At 39.9% G+C, this 20534-nt stretch overlaps 1 protein-coding gene and 1 long non-coding RNA gene across 2 annotated transcripts in view; one reads left to right on the forward strand and one right to left on the reverse strand.

The window, feature by feature from the left end:
- Positions 1-20534, reverse strand: part of LOC137857771 (uncharacterized) — a 374251-nt gene that overhangs the window by 214217 nt on the left and 139500 nt on the right. The gene's annotated exons all lie outside the window — the stretch shown is intronic.
- Positions 1-20534, forward strand: part of TTC17 (tetratricopeptide repeat domain 17) — a 54718-nt gene that overhangs the window by 23269 nt on the left and 10915 nt on the right. The window contains 5 exon segments of the mRNA XM_068684698.1: positions 2091-2315; positions 4428-4614; positions 18308-18475; positions 19089-19339; positions 19936-20101. Of these exon segments, the coding sequence (XP_068540799.1) occupies positions 2091-2315; positions 4428-4614; positions 18308-18475; positions 19089-19339; positions 19936-20101 (997 nt within the window).

Below are 20534 nucleotides of genomic sequence, written 5' to 3' on the forward strand. Positions count from 1 at the left end.
AAGAAGTAAGGTTATTTGCTGTGCCTGTGAGTGAGATGAAACTAACTTGAAAGTCCAGGCTTATAAGAGAAGCACAGACATAAAGAGAAAAGCCATTTCCTTTGGCTGGGTGTAGTTATTTGTTCTTGTTGTGACTGCAGGACACTGAGCAGCAACATATTAGCTAATCCTGGCAGACGTTAATTTAAAAGAACAAAGTAACTTGGTAGTGTTTGATCTTTTACCCCTTCTTGCATGTCTGCCTCTTGCTCTTAACTTCTCCCCACTAACCTGCCCCCATCCTCTCCACCCCCAAAAAGACAGCCAACCCACTGTCAGTCTCCTGTCAGGATAATTAGCACTCCGGGGCAAAGCGTGTACATCTGTGTAACGCCACCTCCATCTTGCGTGGGGCCTTTGAGAGTCATCATAAGTCAAATGACAGGAAGCATTGAGATAGAGGTTGGCTCTTTTTGACACCTCAAGCTGATTATTTCTCAAATTAACTCTCTCATATGTGTTGTGTCAAGGCAGTGCATGTATGTATTGGTTTTTGTCTAAAATCAGTACAATTTATGATGTGCATCTGTCTTACACAGAAGAAGAAAAATTAACAGCAGGAGTAGATTCCTGTTACACTATTCAGAATAAACCTATATATGTCTAACATCTTACTGTTGCAGTGCATATGTATTTTGTTTTTTTACTGTTGTATTCTGTTGCCTTCATGTTAAAAGTCTAAACTTCATCAGTTACATGCTGATGCATGAACAGTGATTTATGTCATGCCTACTCTGCTAGCGATCAGCTTTCTAGGGCACAAATGCCACAGCTGGTATTTTTGTATTGGGAAAGACAACGTGTTCATAACTTGCTCAGGATTTAGTTAGAGGACATTAAGACCCGAGTATGGAGAGTGGTTCAGTGAGGAGGTCAGCACTAATAACATGCGAGTGATGTGTGTGTGCACTGCAAAACAAGGGTGATAAATAATCTCACATTTATAGGTTGTTATGTAAGATACTCCTGACAAAAAGTTGATATATCCTAGTGATATCTTCCTGTACCTCTTGAACCACAGGAAAAGCCCTTCTGTGTGAGGTTGCCTTTAAAATTTTGAAGAAAATCTTTGCATCAGTTAACTTTTTCAATACATTATTTCTGTAATGCCAGCTGTATTGTTAATACAACAGTACTGTAAGCATCCCTATCTGTTTTGCTTCTTTAGTCCTAGCTGCGTGTTTCCTGTTCACGTGTGGATTTGAGCTTCCAACATGTAGGTTGGAACAGACGTTAATTTTAGTTGATGCTTTTATACTTTAAGCTCTTCGTATAATTGGGTAGCACTGAAAATATTAAAAAAATAGAACATAAATGTTGCTAAAGCGTTTCCATCTGCTCCATCTGAAAGAGGATGTTTTACTTAGCTCTGCCCACTTGACAGGATTTTAAAATGTTGCTATTTTTTCTCTAGGATGAGTGTTTGTTTTTTCTGTTCTAGGTGAAAGAGGAGGAAGGAACATTTAAGGTGTATTTGACACTTCCTCCGTTATTCCACATGCCCTCACTTGTTGCTTGCTGTTTTATAATCTTTAAACAGCATCTCCTGCATCATCTTGTCACCTTGTCATCTACTCATAAAACATAAATAGATAACTAAGAAAAAGCAATTCTGAAACCTTAAATTGACAGTCTTGAAGTTGGGTATAGGACGAGGAAGGACATTTAACTAGTGGTTGGAAACTGCCTGACCTTCAAATTGGTAACATTTTTGCATAGAACTGTGTTGGTGTAATTTTAAGGCTCTGAAGTGAGCTAACCATTATCAGTTGCATATTTTAAAGGATTTTGTGGTCATGTCATAAGGCAGTCATATGAGTAAAGTGTGTGAGCAACAGCTCCTACTAAATTACAGTGCAGATCAGTTTGTTCAATCTGCTGTGCACTGATAAAACTCAGTGTGTGAGCAGAGTGAAGTGTGATATGTATCTATCTAGTAAAATAGTATGCAAGGGTGAGTTTTGTTTGTTTTTCACCAAACTGAGCACTTCTGTCTCACTGAGGCACCTTTCTTGTGGGTATTTTCATCCTATTCCCTGACTCTCCTATAGCCTGAAGATTCTCTGTGGCTTGTGCTTAATGAAGCTGGATTGTACTGGCGTGCAGTTGGAAATAGCACCTTTGCCATCACCTGTTTGCAAAAAGCATTTAATTTGGCTCCACATGAATATCAGGATATCCCTCTGGTCAATCTTGCTAACCTCTTGATTCATTATGGTCTTCATTTGGATGCCAGCAGGCTCTTGCTGCAGGCTTTGGCCATCAATGCCTCCGAGGTAAGATTTTTTTGTGTGTGTTGGTTCAGTAGTGGATGTCCTTTCCTTTACCCAATTAGGAATGTTACAGATTTGTGCTTTCTTACCTGAAGCATGCAGCTCAGCTTCCAACGTGTGGTTTGGATTGGATGTTGGTTTTCGTTCGCACTCTTGATCTAACTTGGTGATGCTGGTTGCTGAGAATGTAGGCACCTGGAACAGAAATGCTTCTGGAATAGATGACAGACTTTTGCTTCCCAAAGCCTGTCACTAGTGGCTTCAGGGAATCCAGTCCTGATATTTTGGCAACATTGTCATTTAAAAGAGAGATCGTAATGTTGTTGTCATTCTGTCTTGATTTTTAAACCCTTTTAAGTAGCAGACATGTTAGTAAGGTCTTCGACTGTGTGGACATCTTTCTGTGCCACTTGGTTTTTGGGTTTGCTTTTTTTACATACTGTTTTATTTGTCCCTAGATTTAATGTACGTATCTGGATGTAAATGTGTGTCCTAGTTATTGTGACTTAATTTCCAACCATAGATTTAAAACAGTTATTGCAGTTCTGAATGGTAAATTATAAACATTTTGTAGATTGTCACCTATCTAAAGGAAAAAGTCACTATATAAGCTGGCCAGAATGATTGTGAAAAGGAAAGGGGAGGGAAAAATGCTCAAATGAGATGGGACCTGAGGTTAGATTGGGGTTTAGATATGCATGTCATAGTACCTGTTCTCTGGCAAGTAGTTTTGGTCTTAAATTTGCAATGCTTCAGTAAGAAGCTGAAATAACTTTCCTGTGCTTGCACCTCTGTAGTTAGATAAGACAGAGGGCTTACACCTGCCAGGCTACCAGTCACCTAGCACTTAAAGCAAGAAGCAGAATAAGCTTTTTTAATATAACATTCAGCAACAATTTTGCACTTTTTGGAAAAAAATCTGGCCCATGTGGGTCACAGGTAAGAGTGCAAAAACAAATTATACAAAGAACTACACTTAAGTGACGTGCCTTAAGAAGAACAATTGAAAATACAGCCATGAAGGTTAACCTAGGACCACACTGCATGGATTAGGACTTTTCTTCAACGGTATTGGTGAGTCCTGCCTCATTACAACAATGCCTGCTCCTATTTTTTCAGGTATTTACAGTCCTGAAGTGATTATTGTCTCAAAAAAAAAATCTGGCAGGAAAAATTGTGCTTAAATGAAACTTTCTGGAGTACAATGAAAAGTAAATATAAATCAAAATGAATTACAGCTACAGGGAGTTAAGCATGTGCTTTGAGAGGAAAAGTTTAAACTTTTGAATGCAGTTGCTCAACTTTTTCTGAATGACGCTTAATAATACAAGGAAAGTTTGAAAAATCTGATGCTGTTTGTCAATCTCCAAATTTTCAGATAATGAATGTAAAAGTACCTCATAAGGGGAAAAAAATGGCTGCTATATCATGATATTATAGTAATTATTCTAGTATTCTATTAATTGTAGCAAATTTCTTTGTGTAAGTAAAGGACTGTTTTCAGTCAAAGAAAAAGTAATGCTTTAATATGTGCCTGTATTTGCTGATTCAGTTCTAGCCAGTAAAAAAGGTGTTCATGATCTGTGCTTTATAAATCTATATTATGTGGAGACTGGCCAAAAGCAATGGACAAAAACATGAGGTTTTAAAAAACTGAAAATAAACGTACATCCCTAAGCTAGTATGAAATGGGCGTTTTCAGTAACCTCTGTCTGCTCGAGTAAATGCTGAACATTGTTGACAAATCAAATTTATCTAGAATGGTAGTAATATTTTTATATTTGTGCTGACTTTTAATCATTCAAAAATATCCTCAGATGTTTCAGTTCAGTTCTTTATTACTCTGTGCGGTAAGCATTGTTCATGAAGGTTCATCCCAGTGTGTATTTAACAGCTTTTTTGTGGAAAATTGGAATCCTGAATACAGCCGTATGTCAGAACAGCTTTGTTTAGCACCAGTGCATCAAGCTGTTAGCTCGCCTTTCAAGGAATAGGCAATCCCTATTGAAAAAGTTTACCAAGTTTGGGAGGGTGTGGATTGATAGGGGTTTTTCCTATTCTGTTTTAAATGCCGAACATACTTAACACTGAGGTATATTGCTTTTCTCTTTGTAGCCTCTGACTTTTTTGAGCCTAGGAAATGCCTATCTGGCTCTGAACAACATCAGTGGAGCCCTGCAGGCCTTCAGACATGCACTGGATTTGACTACCAAGTGTCTGGAGTGTGAAAGCAGCCTGAAGATGATCCGCTGTTTGCAGTTTTACCCTTTTCTCTACAACATCACCTCTTCTGCATGCAGCGGTAAGCAACTGCTGAAAGATGGACCACAAGTGAAATAGTGTCCTTTTGCCTTGAGCGTTGCACCTGAAATTCTTGATCACTGTGCTGTTTCTCCAAGGATCCTCACTTCTCTTTGTAGTGTATTTTCTCCATAAGGACCAGGGTTGAGGCACTACTTTTAATGGAGAAGTTATGGTCCATTAAGAAGTGCTTGAGGATGACTTCTTAAATATCTAGAGAGCTACCACTGAGTGCAAATTACCTCCTGAGCATGTCAGTAATACCTTAACAGCCTGATTGATCTCTCTTGCTGGTAAATGAGGAGTGCTGGACTGAGTATTTATGGAAGTGCACAGCTGCTACTGCTAGGCTACTCAGTGGCCCCTTTGCACATCCCTTCAAATTTTGCAGCTGGATGGATTTGTTTTCTTAAAGCTGAAGAAATTGGTAAAGAGCAGCTCTAGTTTTAATTCTTACCATTTCAGTGTGTTTAGTACTTTGTATGTCATTTTCTAGCGTACAGTCTATATGGAATAGGCTATAATGTCAATGTTATTTTGTTTTTATGGGGCCTGTGGTCACTGCTCTTCACCCCCCAAAAATCTGCCAAGAATGGCAACATTGAACCTAATCTCTCCCAGCTAAAATATTGGAAAATATTTGAGATGCAGCGCTTTGTTGTTAGTGGCTGCTTGAATTAGCCCCTTACAAACACTTAAAACGTTTGGTATCCCAGATTTCTCCCAAATTGTCACTAAGGTGTCTTTTCATCTAATCTTTCGTTTTTAAATGAAAACCTCACTTGACAATAATGCTTTCGATTTTAAGTATTGCAAGGACTTTCTCTGATTATTTTTTTTATGATTTTATTTTCTTTTTATTTCCACCTGTAGTGGAAAAACATGGGAAAAGCTGCTCTGATTTAGCATCTAGAATTATGCTGTCTAAGCATAGACCAGAGGCCATCCATACTTCTTGATATGGTATGGATGATTCCAGTGTAGTTGATATTCGAGGATTATGTCATCAGATTCATACTATCTTTTACGGTCTTCTGCATTTTTTCTGATTGACAGCACACCAGTTTTACAGATAACTGAATACTGTTTCGCTAAATGTAGTGTAGGAAGAGGTATTAAGGCCCAACTGGTGGGTCTCTTACTGACTTCCGTAACATCAGCTTGTACACTGCGACCTTTCATCCCTTAACGCTGAACTGTCCTTCTCTTAAATACCCCAATACCACAGGTAGTAGTAGAAATCTAATTTCTCATCTCAAGAGTGTCTTTTGCTAATGTGGAAGAAAAAATCATGTCTGTTTACTTTTTATTAAGGTCTTTTATTAAGATCTTTAAAAAAAAAAAAAAACTGTAACTCAAAAGGTTAAAATCGTTCTAGTCAAACCTCAATGAAAGCAATGAAAGCAACTCTATTTTGAAATTTAGCCAAAAGGGTAATTTAAAGATACATTCACAGAACTGAGAAGCTAACAAACAATGGCTGGTTTTGAACCACAGAATAATCTTTTACAGTTTTCTTTTGTGTGCTTTTCTTCATAAAATCTTACTGTAAGACCTAAAAATGTACTCCTGTAGTTTGGCTGACTCTTAGCTTCTGTTTGCATTAATTCATGATCCAGGATCTTCATTTTGAAGATGACTATCACTGCATATGCAGTTTAAGAAGTTGGTGTTTCTTGAATGTGAGGAGGAACCCACATGACAAAGTGACCATGAATAAATTTGTCTAGTAGGTTGTGGGTTTTGATTGTTTATTAAGGAATCCGTAAAGCTGGTAATTCAAGAAAAGAGCTGAATATGCCATAGCATATTCATTTGATCATTATATGTCAGAATTTTAGTATTTAATAAGTATTTTACTCTGCATTTTTGCCTTTTCCTGGGACTCTTCCTGTCTTAATATTTCTCTCTCTTCCATTTCTGTCTATAATACCCTTTAGGTCGTCTTCTGTCTGAGTGCAAGAAACCTGAAAGCGTGAACCTGACAGTGTAAATGTTCTTCTGCAGAACATAAAATAAACATGCTGGTTAATTCAACCTTTATAATGATTTGTGGTTTAAATCAAAAATCAGTTAGGCAAATCTACCTTTCCATTTTTTATCTTATTTCCATAAGGTTTGGGGAAATGTTTTTCTCCTGCTGTAAACTTCAACAGACTTGAGAGGAAACTTGACAGGCTGTGTGAAAGTGAAGTTGTCTCCAAAACCAGAATTATTTCAAGAATACATACACAGAACTCACACTTCAATCTGACAAGTATCCTGAAATTTTGGAGTTTTCAGTTCATCCTTCAGACCAAAGAAAACAACTGTAGAGAGAGAACTTTGAATTTCTACCTGAAGTACTTAACACAAACCTTTGCTAGGATTATTACTTGTACATGCAATTACTCAACCACTTAGTATTCTAAAAAAAAAAAAAAAACGCAAACTATATTTAGATGTTAATATTAAATGTTCCCCGTTGCACTTTGAGCATTCCTTAGTATGTTCATATCATGTAGACTTGAAAGATTCATAGAGCAACTTGATCTGTTCTTGTTTGGTTCCACGACAGACTGGAATTCACGTTTTGACAACAAGATGCAATCTGAACAATACTTCCACACACCTTTCTGTATGGGACTTCAGATACAGAGGCAGTGCAGCTCATATGTCAATACTAGGATCAAACATGTGCTTGGCAATCCAAGGATCACCAGCGTGTTACTTTGGGAGCCCATCAGAGAGATCATAGCCCATAGATCATGCGTTGCTACCTGGGGATGGTTGACACCTAGTCCTCTTGTTAAGCACTTTAGCACATTGTTAACGACTTATATCCATCTCCTTTGAGGTGTGTCAGAGCCACAGAATAGTCACATTGCAGTACCTGGTACGCTGAAAATTTCACCTAAGAATTGGAACATCACATGTTGCCTCTTATTAAACTTATTTTGACAAGCATTTCCTCAATATTTCTGAAAGCAATGGCAGCAGGGCTGCCTGTGCCCTACTTTGGGATTGCAGGCCCATGTGAGAGGTGTGTCTGGCCTGTCAAAAGCCTCAGGAGAACCCCACTAACTAGCAAGACACACAGCTCCTTGCCCTGCTGCCGTGAGACGTCAGTGGGAGTTGTATGCATGGTGCAGTGAATGGAATATAGGATCTGAATTTTGCACTTAGAGCCTGGTAGTAGATTACAGGGTGTCGTTTATTTCATATGAGTGTACAGGACTGTGGAAGTGCGTTACACTAGTGCTGATTTTTTTGGATGCTTACTTTTACCTTCCTGTCTGCTGCTGCCTCATACTGTTTTTTTTCTAACTGCTTCTGTTTTAGGCAGATTTTTTTTTATTTCAACCCAAGTCACTTCACGCATACAAGAAGGGCTCATCATGCCCTTCCTGTTCTTCTAGACAGGATCTAAATTCAAAATCTTAAACTTATTAATAAATTGGTATTCAAAACATGAAGCATGACATGTTTTAAGCTTCAACTATCTTTAGTCTTACCACTTGGTGGGGTAGTGCTTTTACAGAAACCTTCCTGCTGCTCCTCTGGAGGTATAGGCAGTGTGAGTACATTACGAATACCTCTGTAATATCAAGACCTCCAGATCCTTCTAAGTAGCAAGTATGTATGTATGTGAAAGCAGCACAGACCTCCTCTTACTCTGATTTGGTTCTGTGAAGTATTCCACAGCAGCTTAATGATCCACTTTAAGTATGGTTCCAGTGCCCTCTTGTGGTACAAACACCCTATACCACCTGAAATCAAAAGTCTAGGTTTATTTCATCTGCTTCCTGTTAAAATAAAACATGGGGAAAAGGTATTTACACTCAGCAGTGTATGCATTTCCCTTTGTCCCCCAGCACATACACTCTAACAAAGCTAATGAGCTTAGACCTTTAAGAAAGTTGACCTGAAAAAGAAAGGTTGACTTGAAAGGTCGATTTGTCTGCTTGAAATTCTGATAGTATGCTGACAGACAGATTAAATTACTTACTTAAATCAGCATCACAATTGAAGCCTCTGACTTTTAACTTAATAGCTACAATCATTTCAAGCTCCCTATAGCAATTTCAGCTACTCAAACACTAAGCAAAAGCTCTCCATACAACAAAACAAGCGTACGTTTCCTTTACAGTAGTGTGTGTTAAAACACAGACGTGAAATATTTGCTCTTTACATTCTTAAACATCTTTCACTTACTCACTGATCCCCAGCCAGCAATGCCTGACTCCATTGTCCCTAGTAAGGGGCTGCTAAATTTTGTTTCTGTTTTCTACAGCATGAGGTCCTTTTAGACATTTTTTTACAGGCATTTTAGTTTCCTTCTTCTCAAGCTGCCTTATCCTGCAGCCCCAAGGAATGCTCATCGTTTACAGTGTTAGTCCAGAACCTACACTAATTGCACGGGACTCTGACCCGAACACTACTTCACATTTAAAGCTAAACTTTTTCTTTCTTTGTCTTGTTTATCATGTAAAGGCAGAATTCTTGAGTGCTCCTGAAACAGACCACCATTAAATGTTAGTGCTCTTATTTGAGTATATTAATGAAAAGGGTTAGGTCTGTGACCATTCATTTGTGTTGCTTTTACTGTCCTTCCACTATCTTACAGGAAAGTTAATTGGTGCAAAAGGAGTAGTCCCCAAAGTGGGTTTTTTAAACAAGCAGAATTCCATCAAGCACACAAACGGGTTGACAAAGCTCTTGGAAGCACATCAGGGCAAACGTTTGTGGTATTTAATAACCAGGTAGCACCACAGAGAAAGTGAGCTCTGTCTTAAACAGCAGCAATGCTAAAACAACTGTTGTCATTTGAAGTGAAACGTTGGGTTGCTTATTCCCACACCCTCTCTCTTCCACGTGAGCACGTTGTTCACCCTGCGAGTTTCACCAGGGAGCTGGGTATTGAGCTGGACTCGTTCCCAAACCCCTGGAAACAGCAGTCACACAGCGTCAGGCCGTCTGAAAGATCTGTTGATGCTGCACAGGTGGGATCTAGGTCACCTTCCCTGGGCTCTGCAGTGCTAAAGGAGTAAGAGGAGGTTAAATGGTACTTGCGTAGAATGAAAGCATCTTGCCTAAAGCAGGCAGATGGGAGATACAGGGGAGGAGGACTGCTTTTGTCCTGTTGGAGATGGATGTTCCTAGGTGGTGGACATGTCTGAAAATGTCAGACACACCTTGGACTGGGAGATCTTCAAGATATAGAATCAGAGAATGTAGTGCTACATTAAACATCACGTTTTTAGCTACAACACTATTCCAGAGTTTGCATAGCCCACTGCTCATGCACGCTGTTCCCAAGGTACTGCTTGTTGGAAAGCCATTGTGCATCTTAAAAGTTTCTGAGCATGCTGTCTTAAGAATATCTGTGCTCTTTAAATGTCATTCTCTTTTGCGTTTGTCAAACATGCTCGTGGTGTGGGTGAATTTGGTCTGCAGCCTTCTTTTGTGCTAACATTAGATAGTTTCTGTACATCCTGCGAGGTCTGTCTTGCTTTCTCGTGTACTTACTCTGCTTATTTACAGCATGCCAGTGTACCTAAAACTGCTCCCAAAAGTCATCAGTCTCACTTTGTACCGTATTCGATTAAGAGCTGTGTACCCACAATATTTAGCGTGCTGTATTCGTTCTGTCTTTTCCTGGGATCAGAAGGCCACAGGGGAGCAGAGGGAGGAGAAAGAAGGCGTTGCCTCAGCTGCAGGAGAACTGAGGGGACAGAGAGCATGATGGAGAGAGAGTTCAGCAAGAGTTTACTGATGCAAAACTCTTAACCTATAAAGGAAAAGTAGTACAGGATTAGACTAAACATAGTGGGACAATTCCCGTTTTTATCTGCCTTTATAGTGCAGATGATTCTTCATGATACGGGTCTGGATCTTTCAGTTACTTCAGCATACGTATGTATATAATGGGAGGATCATCAGGGTTTAGAATGGAAGTGAGAAGTTTCTCTTTCCAACCAAATCTTCCCAAACCTGATACTTGCAGTTGTCAGGTTTATTAACATTTCTCTGCAATGCTCTTGGTGCATTTTTGTGATAGGAATGTAGAGAAAATGACACATTTGCTGTTTTCTGTCTTCATCTTCTTCTAGGAGGCTGCTGTTGCCGGTGGTGATTCCTTGCATACAGCTGCTAAAATTTCTTGCTAATCCTGCACGGTGTGCTCTCCTCGGAGCTGGGCCTTTTTAAAAAGGTCCAACAACTGCATATGTTTGACAGGCTTGTATTTGTACAAACAACTTTGTAGTGAACCTGCCCAGACTGAATTAGCGATTTGGTTAAAGTATATTTGGAAGAGAAAGAACGTGTGGCCCCCATGTACAGGAGAACTGACAGTACGTGGTTTGGTCTCATTAACAACTTGCCAAGACCTTGAAGGCTGTGCTCACTTCGCTTGAATCCGAGAACTTGTAAAGTGGTGATGTGTAGCCTCAGCCTGTAATGAGTCATGTTGAGATTGTCTCAAAGCAGCATGCAGTGCCATGTGCTCAGATTAAAATGAGCACTGCATGCTGAGCCATGGAGTGCCAGGCACTTAACTATCCCTGATCTGTCTACTTTATTGATTTGTTTTTCCTTTTAAGGTTGGTTGCCTGGTTCATGTGAGAATCTGCTGTGCTCTGACTGTCCTCAAAGCTTGAAATCTATCATCCATTCTGGCTACTAGTGACCGAAACTAGGACAATTCGAAGTTTCCCTAGAGGAAGGGATAGATGCTTCTTGAATGCAGCAGTTCTGGAGAGATGGGAAATTCTTCCAAAAATCCATGCATTTTTGCAGGGGCTGTTCTGTAGCTTTGTACAACACTGGCAGCATGAGGAGAGTGTTTTCCTCTTGAATCCTAAACTAGGGGGATTGGCAGTATTCTTGCCTGAGCTAACCTTCAGCGGGGGTTGCCTACCTGGACTGTCGAAAAAGCTAATCCATATTTTGATTGGTTTTCATTGTTTTTCATTGCTCCCTCAAAACCAGAATTGATTTTTGTCTATTTTATCTACAGGAACAGCTCTGCTCTTTAATGGTGTTGTGTAAAATGTAGCCCATCAGACAAACTAAGCACTTAAAAGCTGTCTTAGAAGAGTAAGGGGCATACCTACCTGGCTAGTTAACACATTCTTTTGCTGTTTGTGACAGTGTCTCTTTGCTTTGGCATTCAATTAGGAGCAATCTTGCTCAAATATCTGTCCCAAACAAATCTAACAATTGTTGTGGATCAATTTTGGCTGTTAAGCTGCTCTGGCTGAGGAGTATAATATACTGAAGAGATGCACGGATGAACATAAAACAAAGCCTATCAAAAATATTTTCTTCACAAAAAAAAATACAAAATCAGATCACTGCAGAATACTGTTAAAATTCACCTGTATAGCAGAAACCTTACAGACAACAGTGGTCAAAAGCTACCCAGATAAGGCCATTCCTTGGCTCCCTAGCATCTCTGTGCATGTTGAGAGAAATGGAAAGTTAGCTGACTCCACTGCATTAGCTGTTGTAGGGTTTATTTTTCATGAATGGGCTATTTTTGTATTTAGCCCCTTTTAAATTTGAGTCCTGTAGAATATTTAATGTTTAGCATAAGAAGAGGTATGGGGCTTATGATGGAGGGAGGAAAATAAAAAGAGCGAAACAAACGCGGGGCACTGTTGCCTTTCCTTTCATAGTGGTACTTAAAGCAAGAATTCCTATGGCTTAATCAGAAACATGTTTCAGAAGTGTATTGTGTGAAGTCAAGGAACCAAATACTCGCCATTCAATCTTCCCAGCATACATTATACTGCAATCCAGTGTAGGCGGGTATTTAATGTTAAGAAATTACTAAGTAGGTATTTTATCTGATGTTAGGGGAAAAAAAAAAAACAAGCACGCTGGAGGAGTCACTGAGGACAAGCCTTTGTCTTTGAAATTTACGTGTGCTTGTTTATCTTGCTTGCTTGCTTGCTTGCTTTCTCCAGAACAAGAATTAAAAAAAAAAAAAAAAAAAAAAAAACTATCTTTGAGGCACAAACTGATATTCAGGCTGGAGTGCTGCTTACCTTCCTGCTCTATATGTAGTCCCAGAGTACCCTGACAGAGACATTTCTAGTCTATCTTATCTGGTGGCAGGATTTGAGAGTTTAAATTCAGATGTTTCTATGTTTTGGGCACTGTTCCCAGGCATCACAAAGCAAGTTATTGCTTCTAGACATGTGTCGTAATAAAACAACCTCCTATTGTAGTGGGTGGCGGGGAAGGAGGACAGTGAAGGCTTCAGATAGTCAACCTCCTTGATTTTCCCCTCCCTGTTTTTAATTATGGAACAGATGTTTTGGGGGTTGTTTGTTCTGTTTTTTTTTTGTTGTTTTTTTTTTTTTTTTTTTGTTGTTGTTGTTTTAAGATTTTTGTGCTGCTATACAGTATTGCTGAATTTGGAAAGTTTTAGAGGTATCTCCCTTATTAAACTGCACCGTGTTCACATTTAAATAGGTTTATCTGCCTCTTTTTTTCATGTTTTATTTATTGCTTCCTTATATTTTATAAGGAGAATTTTTTTGTCAGTCTGCATCAGGGACTAGTCTGTTACAAAACTCTGAGGTGTTTCTGTCTGTTAATATGAACAAGAAATTTGGCTATAAATGGGTGGCATCTGTGTGTTTTAAAAGGTTTAATCAGAACTGCTGTAATGAGGCACATAGATAATCTTTAAATCTATAGCTAAGCCAATTTAGAGGCATCTTTTTGGCCACAAATCACATTAAAAACTATTTCCCTACAAGTGAGAACAGTTGTTTTACAGTATAATCCTCTTAATTGAAAACCTGTTGTTGGAATAAATGGTGAAAGAATGAACTCTTGTATGCTCCCTTTTGTGTGCTGAAGTCTAAATTTTGACCATGCAAATTGTGCTGTTGTTTGCTCTGCACCAAACCAAAGCTTGTTACGTAGCGAGCTTGTATGACTACTTGCTTTGGAGTGTGCCCCTCAGCATCTTTAAAGAAGTTGCCATTGGCTGCTCGTCGAAGGGAGGAATTTAAGATGAGGTAGGAATGGATGAAAACTTGTAAAATACTTGATGCTGCTTTTCATTAGTCGTGCTCTTTAATTCTTTGGTTAGGAAAATGTCCTGCCCTATGCCCTTGAAATTGTTTGGGTTTTGTTGGCTTTTGTTTATTTGTGGTTTTTGTTATTTTGTTTAGTTTTTGTCTTGTAACCTCTAGTTTTGCAAAGGAGGGTTTATACTAAAGGAAAAACGCTGAAAATGAACAGTGCTTCCATGTGGGGAGAAAACATACCAGAAGCTTAGTCTAAATTTTAGGGCGCTAGAGTCATCATTCTCTTCCAGTAAAAATACTTGAAGCTCGAGAGGGAACTTAATACACTCTGTCCTTTGTTATTCTAAAGGAATAGCTATGATGGTATGAGGGCAGCAGATGCGATTTTTAATGCTTACCCAATGCATTACAACCGTAAAAGATATTGGAGGTACATTTGTATTATTATCACAAAGCCTGGGCGTGCTGTGAAACTACTGGTCAAGTTATTGGCTTCAGGGAGAGCAGGACTCACCTCTGGGCGGGCTGGCTTGCTTTTGGCCTCTCTGTTATGCTTCTGCAGATGTCGCCTGTCCTTTTGCTTTGTGTCTTTTCCGAGCCCTGGAGTACACGCTGAATATCTCATAAAGAGTTGTGTATTTCTCCTCAGTTAAATATAGACCTATCACACGTTCGCATGGCAGTAGTGCGTAGCGAGGTAATTGTAATTAAGAACTTCTACTTTTCTTCTGCCTTTAATTCCCTGCTCCAATTGTCGCTATTAATCATTTCCACTAAAAAGAAACTGAGAACTCCTTTGTTACGTTTCGTTATTTTTACACTCCCGTGTGTGCTGAGCACAAAATTGACTTTGATTCTGCTCCTGGAGCATGGTTCAGTCCTGCACTTGGAGCCGCTCCGGCAGCTTCCTGACGACAGCCTTGTTCCGTCAGAAGTGGTTTGCAGTTTCCACTTTCAAAGCTCAATTACGTGATTTTATTTTTTGAAGTGTAAATATGTATTCCTTCTGTAATTAGAAAGAAAGGAAAATAGTAAGAAAAGGAAGGCATGAACTTTACAACAAAAAAAAATCTTAATAAAAGCACAATAAGTTATAATTAAAGTGAGCAGAGCAGCAAGATCTGCTAAAGATAGGTCTCTTTTTTAGTTTCTGCTCATGCTATTGCTTTTAAAAGTAATCTTAAAATAACTGGCATGTTTTTTCCCCATAGCAAATGTGTAATTCTAAAGAACGTTAATTTATTTTGCCACCAAATATCCACTCACATGTGATCAGAATAACCTGGTGGTGGTTAATAGCTTACAAGATCTTTCCGAAATGATCTGTTCACCTTGAAACGTCAAGGTAATTGGGATGTGTGCTGTGTAATCACCGGAGTTAACAGTGCTGTGAAAGTCAAAGCCCACGTTTTAGATGTTGTCTGAAGGATGGTCCCTCAAACAGCACTTCCCCGTAACGCTACCCTGCCTTTCTGTAGCAAGCACCCCAAAATTTTCACATGATCTAATAAGAGCATTAATTATTACTCATTTTCATAGCTAAAGTGATAGTATACCACCCTCTTTAATTGTTTGACTCACGTCTTTTTGCATCTGCATAAGCAGCGACTAGCAAAAGTGAAAAGAAGACCACTTACTGGTACGCTGCTCCGGAAATGTCTATAGATGAGGCTCTTAACCTGCGTTCAGGGAATCAAACCTCCCTCCATTGAGCTCAGTGATATGTCACACCTGATACTTTAAAAAAAAATAAATTACTAAATTTCATTTGGAGGAATAACAGGTTTGAGTGTGCACCAGAAGACAAGTGTGAATTCAAACTACTTGCTTTGTTGTTTTTTTTTTCTTTTTATTAGCTTTACTGGCTCTAGTAGGTACTAAAGCTTTGGTGGAAATTCAGGAGGGGTCCTGAAGACCAAGCAGATGGATAACATTAGATGAAAAGGACGATCTAGCAGAGCTCTTCTGCATTTAGAGTGTAAGGCACACACACACTCTTCCCCCCCCATGATAGGAGGATTGGAACTAGATGATCCTTAAGGTCCCTTCCAACCCAAATGGTTCAATGACTCTGTGTTGTGGTAGTGCTGGCCAAGTGCTTTCACATTGGCCCAAAAAATTACAGGCTCAAATGACATGAGAGGTAGAGACCTTTTAATATATAATAGAGTTTTCTGCTTTTCATCTTTAGAAACCCCAGGCTTCAGTCTAGAGTCTGTATTTGTTTTTTCTAACCAATGGATATGCCATATAACTTAGGAACTTTTCTCACTTTTTCCTTCCAGTTTTTACATTAAACAGGCACAAACTACATGTATTTATTTGTCTCATTTCCTTCAATTGAATAAAGGTGCAGAAAGCCACATACGTGTTGTGTCCCGTCTCTAGCATCTTTGTTCCATTGACTGGACCCAAGTAACCAGGTCTTGTAATACCCAAGGTAGAGCAGAGGCTGATCATCTATAGATGCTATTTAACTGAGCATTTCTAGGGTTGCAGTTGCTGTTGTCCTTCACACAGCTAGTGTGCACCAAGTGTTGAAATGACGCAAGCAATGCTTTGCCGCCAGGGAATGTTCCTGGAGTCTCGGGCTGCGTTGTTCCCTTGCTCTGACACTCGTACCTGGTGTTCTTCCCAGTTGTTCTCCAGGCACGCAGCTGATACAAGCTGTCAAATTCTGACTTGCAATGTTTTGGTACCACCAGATTCATGGTAAGCACATCAGAGATCTTAAACTTCCATTGTCTTTTCAACCAGCTTTTTTTTTTTTCCCTCCTGTGACACCAGGCAACTGGAAGCAGTAATTTGGAAAAATGAGGCCACTCAGGTTTCTATATATAGCAGCTCTCAGATCCCAAGAAAGCCAGCACTCCCATCATCTGTTTTTAGCTGTCAGTGTTTGTAAATTAATATTAACAAGGTTAGTCTTAAGTAGAATTTTAAATGTCTGCATCATTTTTTTTTCCTCCTGCTTGCTATTTCCAGCTTTTTTTCTCATTTTGGTGTTTTTATCTCAATTAAAAATAGTTGACTGTATTTCAGCCCCTTTGCTGCCCCCCGTGCACACACACACACACACACACACCTCAGTGATGAGCTGACCTTCAGCAGAGGGAATGGTGGTCATCGCGTTGCTGGGAAGCACCTGACTTGCATCAAAATCAGGCTGGTTTTGATGTCAGGCAGGAGGACTAGTTTCATCTTCAGGGTTCTGTGCACACCATTCTTCATGAATTAATCATGAGGATCTCCATATATTGAAGAGAGATTTTTTTTTTTAATGAAACCAATTAATTTTTTATTGACAGCACGGGGGGGAGGTAAGGAGAGGATTAAAGAAAGAGACACTGACTAATAGAATAAGTAGGAAAGGCAGAGTATAATTGTATGGCAGATGTTAGGACAGTTTCTGAAGTTAACAGCTTCTGTTTTGAACGTTTACTCATCTAATAGCCGTGTTTGACTTTTTATATATAGCAGAAAAGGTAAGGCAAAAAATAGTTTTCACGGAGGATTTATGAGTACAGGTGAATATATTTGTGTTTGGTAATAACCCCGCGAATATACCGGTCTGTTTCTCCTCCCGAGGTGTCACCCGAGTGTTGGCAGCTGCAGAAGTACAGAGCATGCAGTAAAAAGCTGCAGCTCGGTGCTGCTGGGAAGCGGTGGAATGGGTGACACCTTCCTGAGAGTTACAGCCAGCCTCTCTGCATCCCGGCCTGATAAAGGGCAAGGCCTAAAAACATTCTTCTAGAGCTTGGGATCGCTGGCTGGAGGAAAAAGGAGTCACTGATCTGCTTCATTCATATTCTTCATAGTACATGCTGCCAGCTGGAAAAATAACATTTTCCATATGAATCGAGCAATGGGGTTAGCGCTCGTGAGGATAGACTGGGGAACACACTTGATAATCTTCCATTTAGTTTAATCTCTCTTTGATTCACTGTATGCTTCTTAACCTCACTTGTGTACAGAAGCTATTTTCACTCACAGGTGATGGAAAGGAGGAAGGAGGGATTTTTGAGCAGCAACAGCGCGGTGCACAGAATATCTGTTCTCCTCAGTGACAGACGGAGGCTGCAGACAGGGCCCTGCTCTGTGTGTCAGCTCTGTAGTTGTGCCACAAAGTGAGGGGCACCTCCCTGCCCCTCACGGCATGTAGGGAATGCATGTTTTGGTACCTGTGGAGCTTCGGGGGGAGTCACGGGGGGCTCAGCTCTTTCAAAACCCCACCTGGAAGGCTGACAAGGTGAACATAAGCACCGTGAGCATTATAGTGTCTAGTGAGGTTCATATGGCAGGCAACCTCCACGTATGGTCCAGTGTCACTGAAAATATGCTTTGGGAACACTCACTGGAATTGCTACCAACATACAATGATTTTCTAGGTAGTGTGCAACCTCCTATCAAAAGATACCTGAGTTTTCTTTCATTGGTAACTCACAGTGTATACCTAAGTGCATTATCAGTAACTGTTTTAGGTGATCTGCCTTGTGAAGAGGCAGAACAAGTTTTTTGGTTTTGTTTTTTCTCAGCAATGTCTTTGGTACCTTATGGAATTGTACTGTTACTCTGTATGTAGAAAACCAGAAGACTGTAGTTTCTGCACCTCGTGTCTAAAAGGAGCAGTTTTATGTGGTATATCAATAAATTCCTGTCTTTCAGGTCACTGTCATGAGAAAAATCTAGATGGCAGTCATGACAAGGAGAAATACTTTGAGCACCATGAGTCAGTCACAGCAGTGGCAGAAGGACACTCTGAGGGAGGTACAGAAGATCCAGAAGTCCTTACTCAGGGTTCAGCAAGGGATCCCTCCATCCTGAGACTGGAAAGTAAGTCAGCGTAACAAAATTGGTACTGACAGGTGGATCAGTTTCTAGATTTTTCAAAGAGCTGCCTTCCTTCCTCGAAGAAAGCTACATTTTTTCTCAAGTAAAAAACAACCCTTAAAACTTCATTCTGTTCACTGTTCTTATCCAAGCCTAGCATGAAAATGCATGAAATAAAAGGTTAAGATTCTACGAAGACATGTTGGTTGTACCTTAGTAAATTCTCTATCATCTGTGCCAGGCAGTAGTGAGGGAACTCAGTCTCTGTGGTTAAGGTACAGAGAGCATTAGTCAGTGTTTAATGCATATACGCCTAGAAAATTCATCTTTGAAAAGTCACCCTTGAATGGGCAGAACTTAGGTCTGGAAAGGAGACTTATGGAAGTGCTCTGGAAGTGTTAATTTCTGAAGCAATGGTTGGTGCTTTTTTGCACTGGGCAAGTCTGTATTCTCCAGTCCCATTCTGGTTTTGCGGCATGCAGTGAGTATTCAGTTAATGCAAGTGGAAGAGCGAGGTCACAGAAAAAAAGAAAAAAAAAACAAAAAACTTTTTTTGTACAATTCACGGATGCAGTAAGTAAAGAATTTTTGACATTTCTGTGGTTTTCCATTTTAGACACAGTTACTCCAGAAAGCAACGATTCAGAAGGAGTGGAGGGTTTAGGTGATGATCATATGTCTGAAGAGATGCTGGCTTTGGTGGATGAATTTGAAAACTCATGGCCTCAGGAAGCTTTTGAAGGGGCGCTGGAGGTAAAAGGTCGTCGGATGGACTTGCAGGGAATCCGTGTCCTAAAAAAGGGAGCTCAGGATGGACTGGCTAGCTCCTGTTTTGGGGACTGTGGCGATGATGACGAAGCTGAATGGGTAAGTTTGGATCAGTTCATAAAAATCTTGCACCAACTTACTGTTGTGCAGGGAAAGGCTAGGACAGTTTGTGGGTTTTAACACTGGTTTAGATAGAATCTTCATGATTTTCATCAAGAGAGATGGTTTGAGTGAAATGAACAAGTAGTTTCAGTCTCTCTTAAAGGAAAGGCTTCCACATCACTAAAACTGATGTAATTGGTGTTAATTATCAACAGCAAGAGCTTAGCTGTTGAATGATGCTGGGTGCCTTCAAACTTACTGCTTTTAGTTGCAAAGGCAACAGGTTTTTAACCAAAAGTTCTGGTTAGCATGAAGATGACGCAGTACCTGTTGTCATCATGTTACGAATAAAGTATATAATGAAAAACGTGTTTCACTTCTCCAGCAGTTAAATTCTTTTCTGTTATGTTAGAGGTAGTAGTTGTGTGCTGTGTGTGTGTGGTGTGAGAATGGGTTGAGATGGGAAGGGAAAGAAATCTCATCTGTAACATCTTCAAAATTGAATCTTTGGGCTAAAACAGGTAGCGTATTGTAGCTGATAATGTTCATGCTGCTTCTTAATGTTAACCTGGACAATATTGTCCTTTTGGTAGATCACTTTTCAGGTCAAACGTTTAAAGAAACCAAAAGCTGATAGCTTGGATCTCCAGGAGCCAGTCAGGAGACATGGAGAAGAGGGGATTAACGGAGAAAATGAAAATTTCTACCAAACTGCCCTGGAGATCAGTGGACCAAAGATACCTTCTCCTGGACCAATAGGTAACCTGCTGCAACTAGAGAAACCTGTCCTTTGCACCTTTTGGAATATTGTGGTTTATTTCTTTGCAGCTTTTATATTACACTGGTTTATTATCATACATATGCATCACAAATACTACATAGTCAAATAAACTTTCTAGACGGGAATGTGGGATTTTAAGAAATCTCTTCTATCAGCACCTTCTTCATGATGCGCAGCATAACTTTATTGGCTGAATGAAAAATGTTAATTGCCAGAACTTCTGGGGATGAAGTGATGAAAGTTTCTGGAGAACAAGTCCTACGAGGAGCGGCTGAAGGAGCTGGGCTTGTTCAGCCTGGAGAAGAGGAGGCTCAGGGGCGACCTTATCGCTCTCTACAGATACCTTAAAGGAGGCTGTAGTGAGGTGGGGGTTGGCCTGTTCTCCCACGTGCCTGGTGACAGGACAAGGGG

The sequence above is a fragment of the Anas acuta genome, chromosome 5 (assembly GCF_963932015.1).
Source record: "Anas acuta chromosome 5, bAnaAcu1.1, whole genome shotgun sequence".
In the NCBI taxonomy this organism is placed as follows: domain Eukaryota; kingdom Metazoa; phylum Chordata; class Aves; order Anseriformes; family Anatidae; genus Anas; species Anas acuta.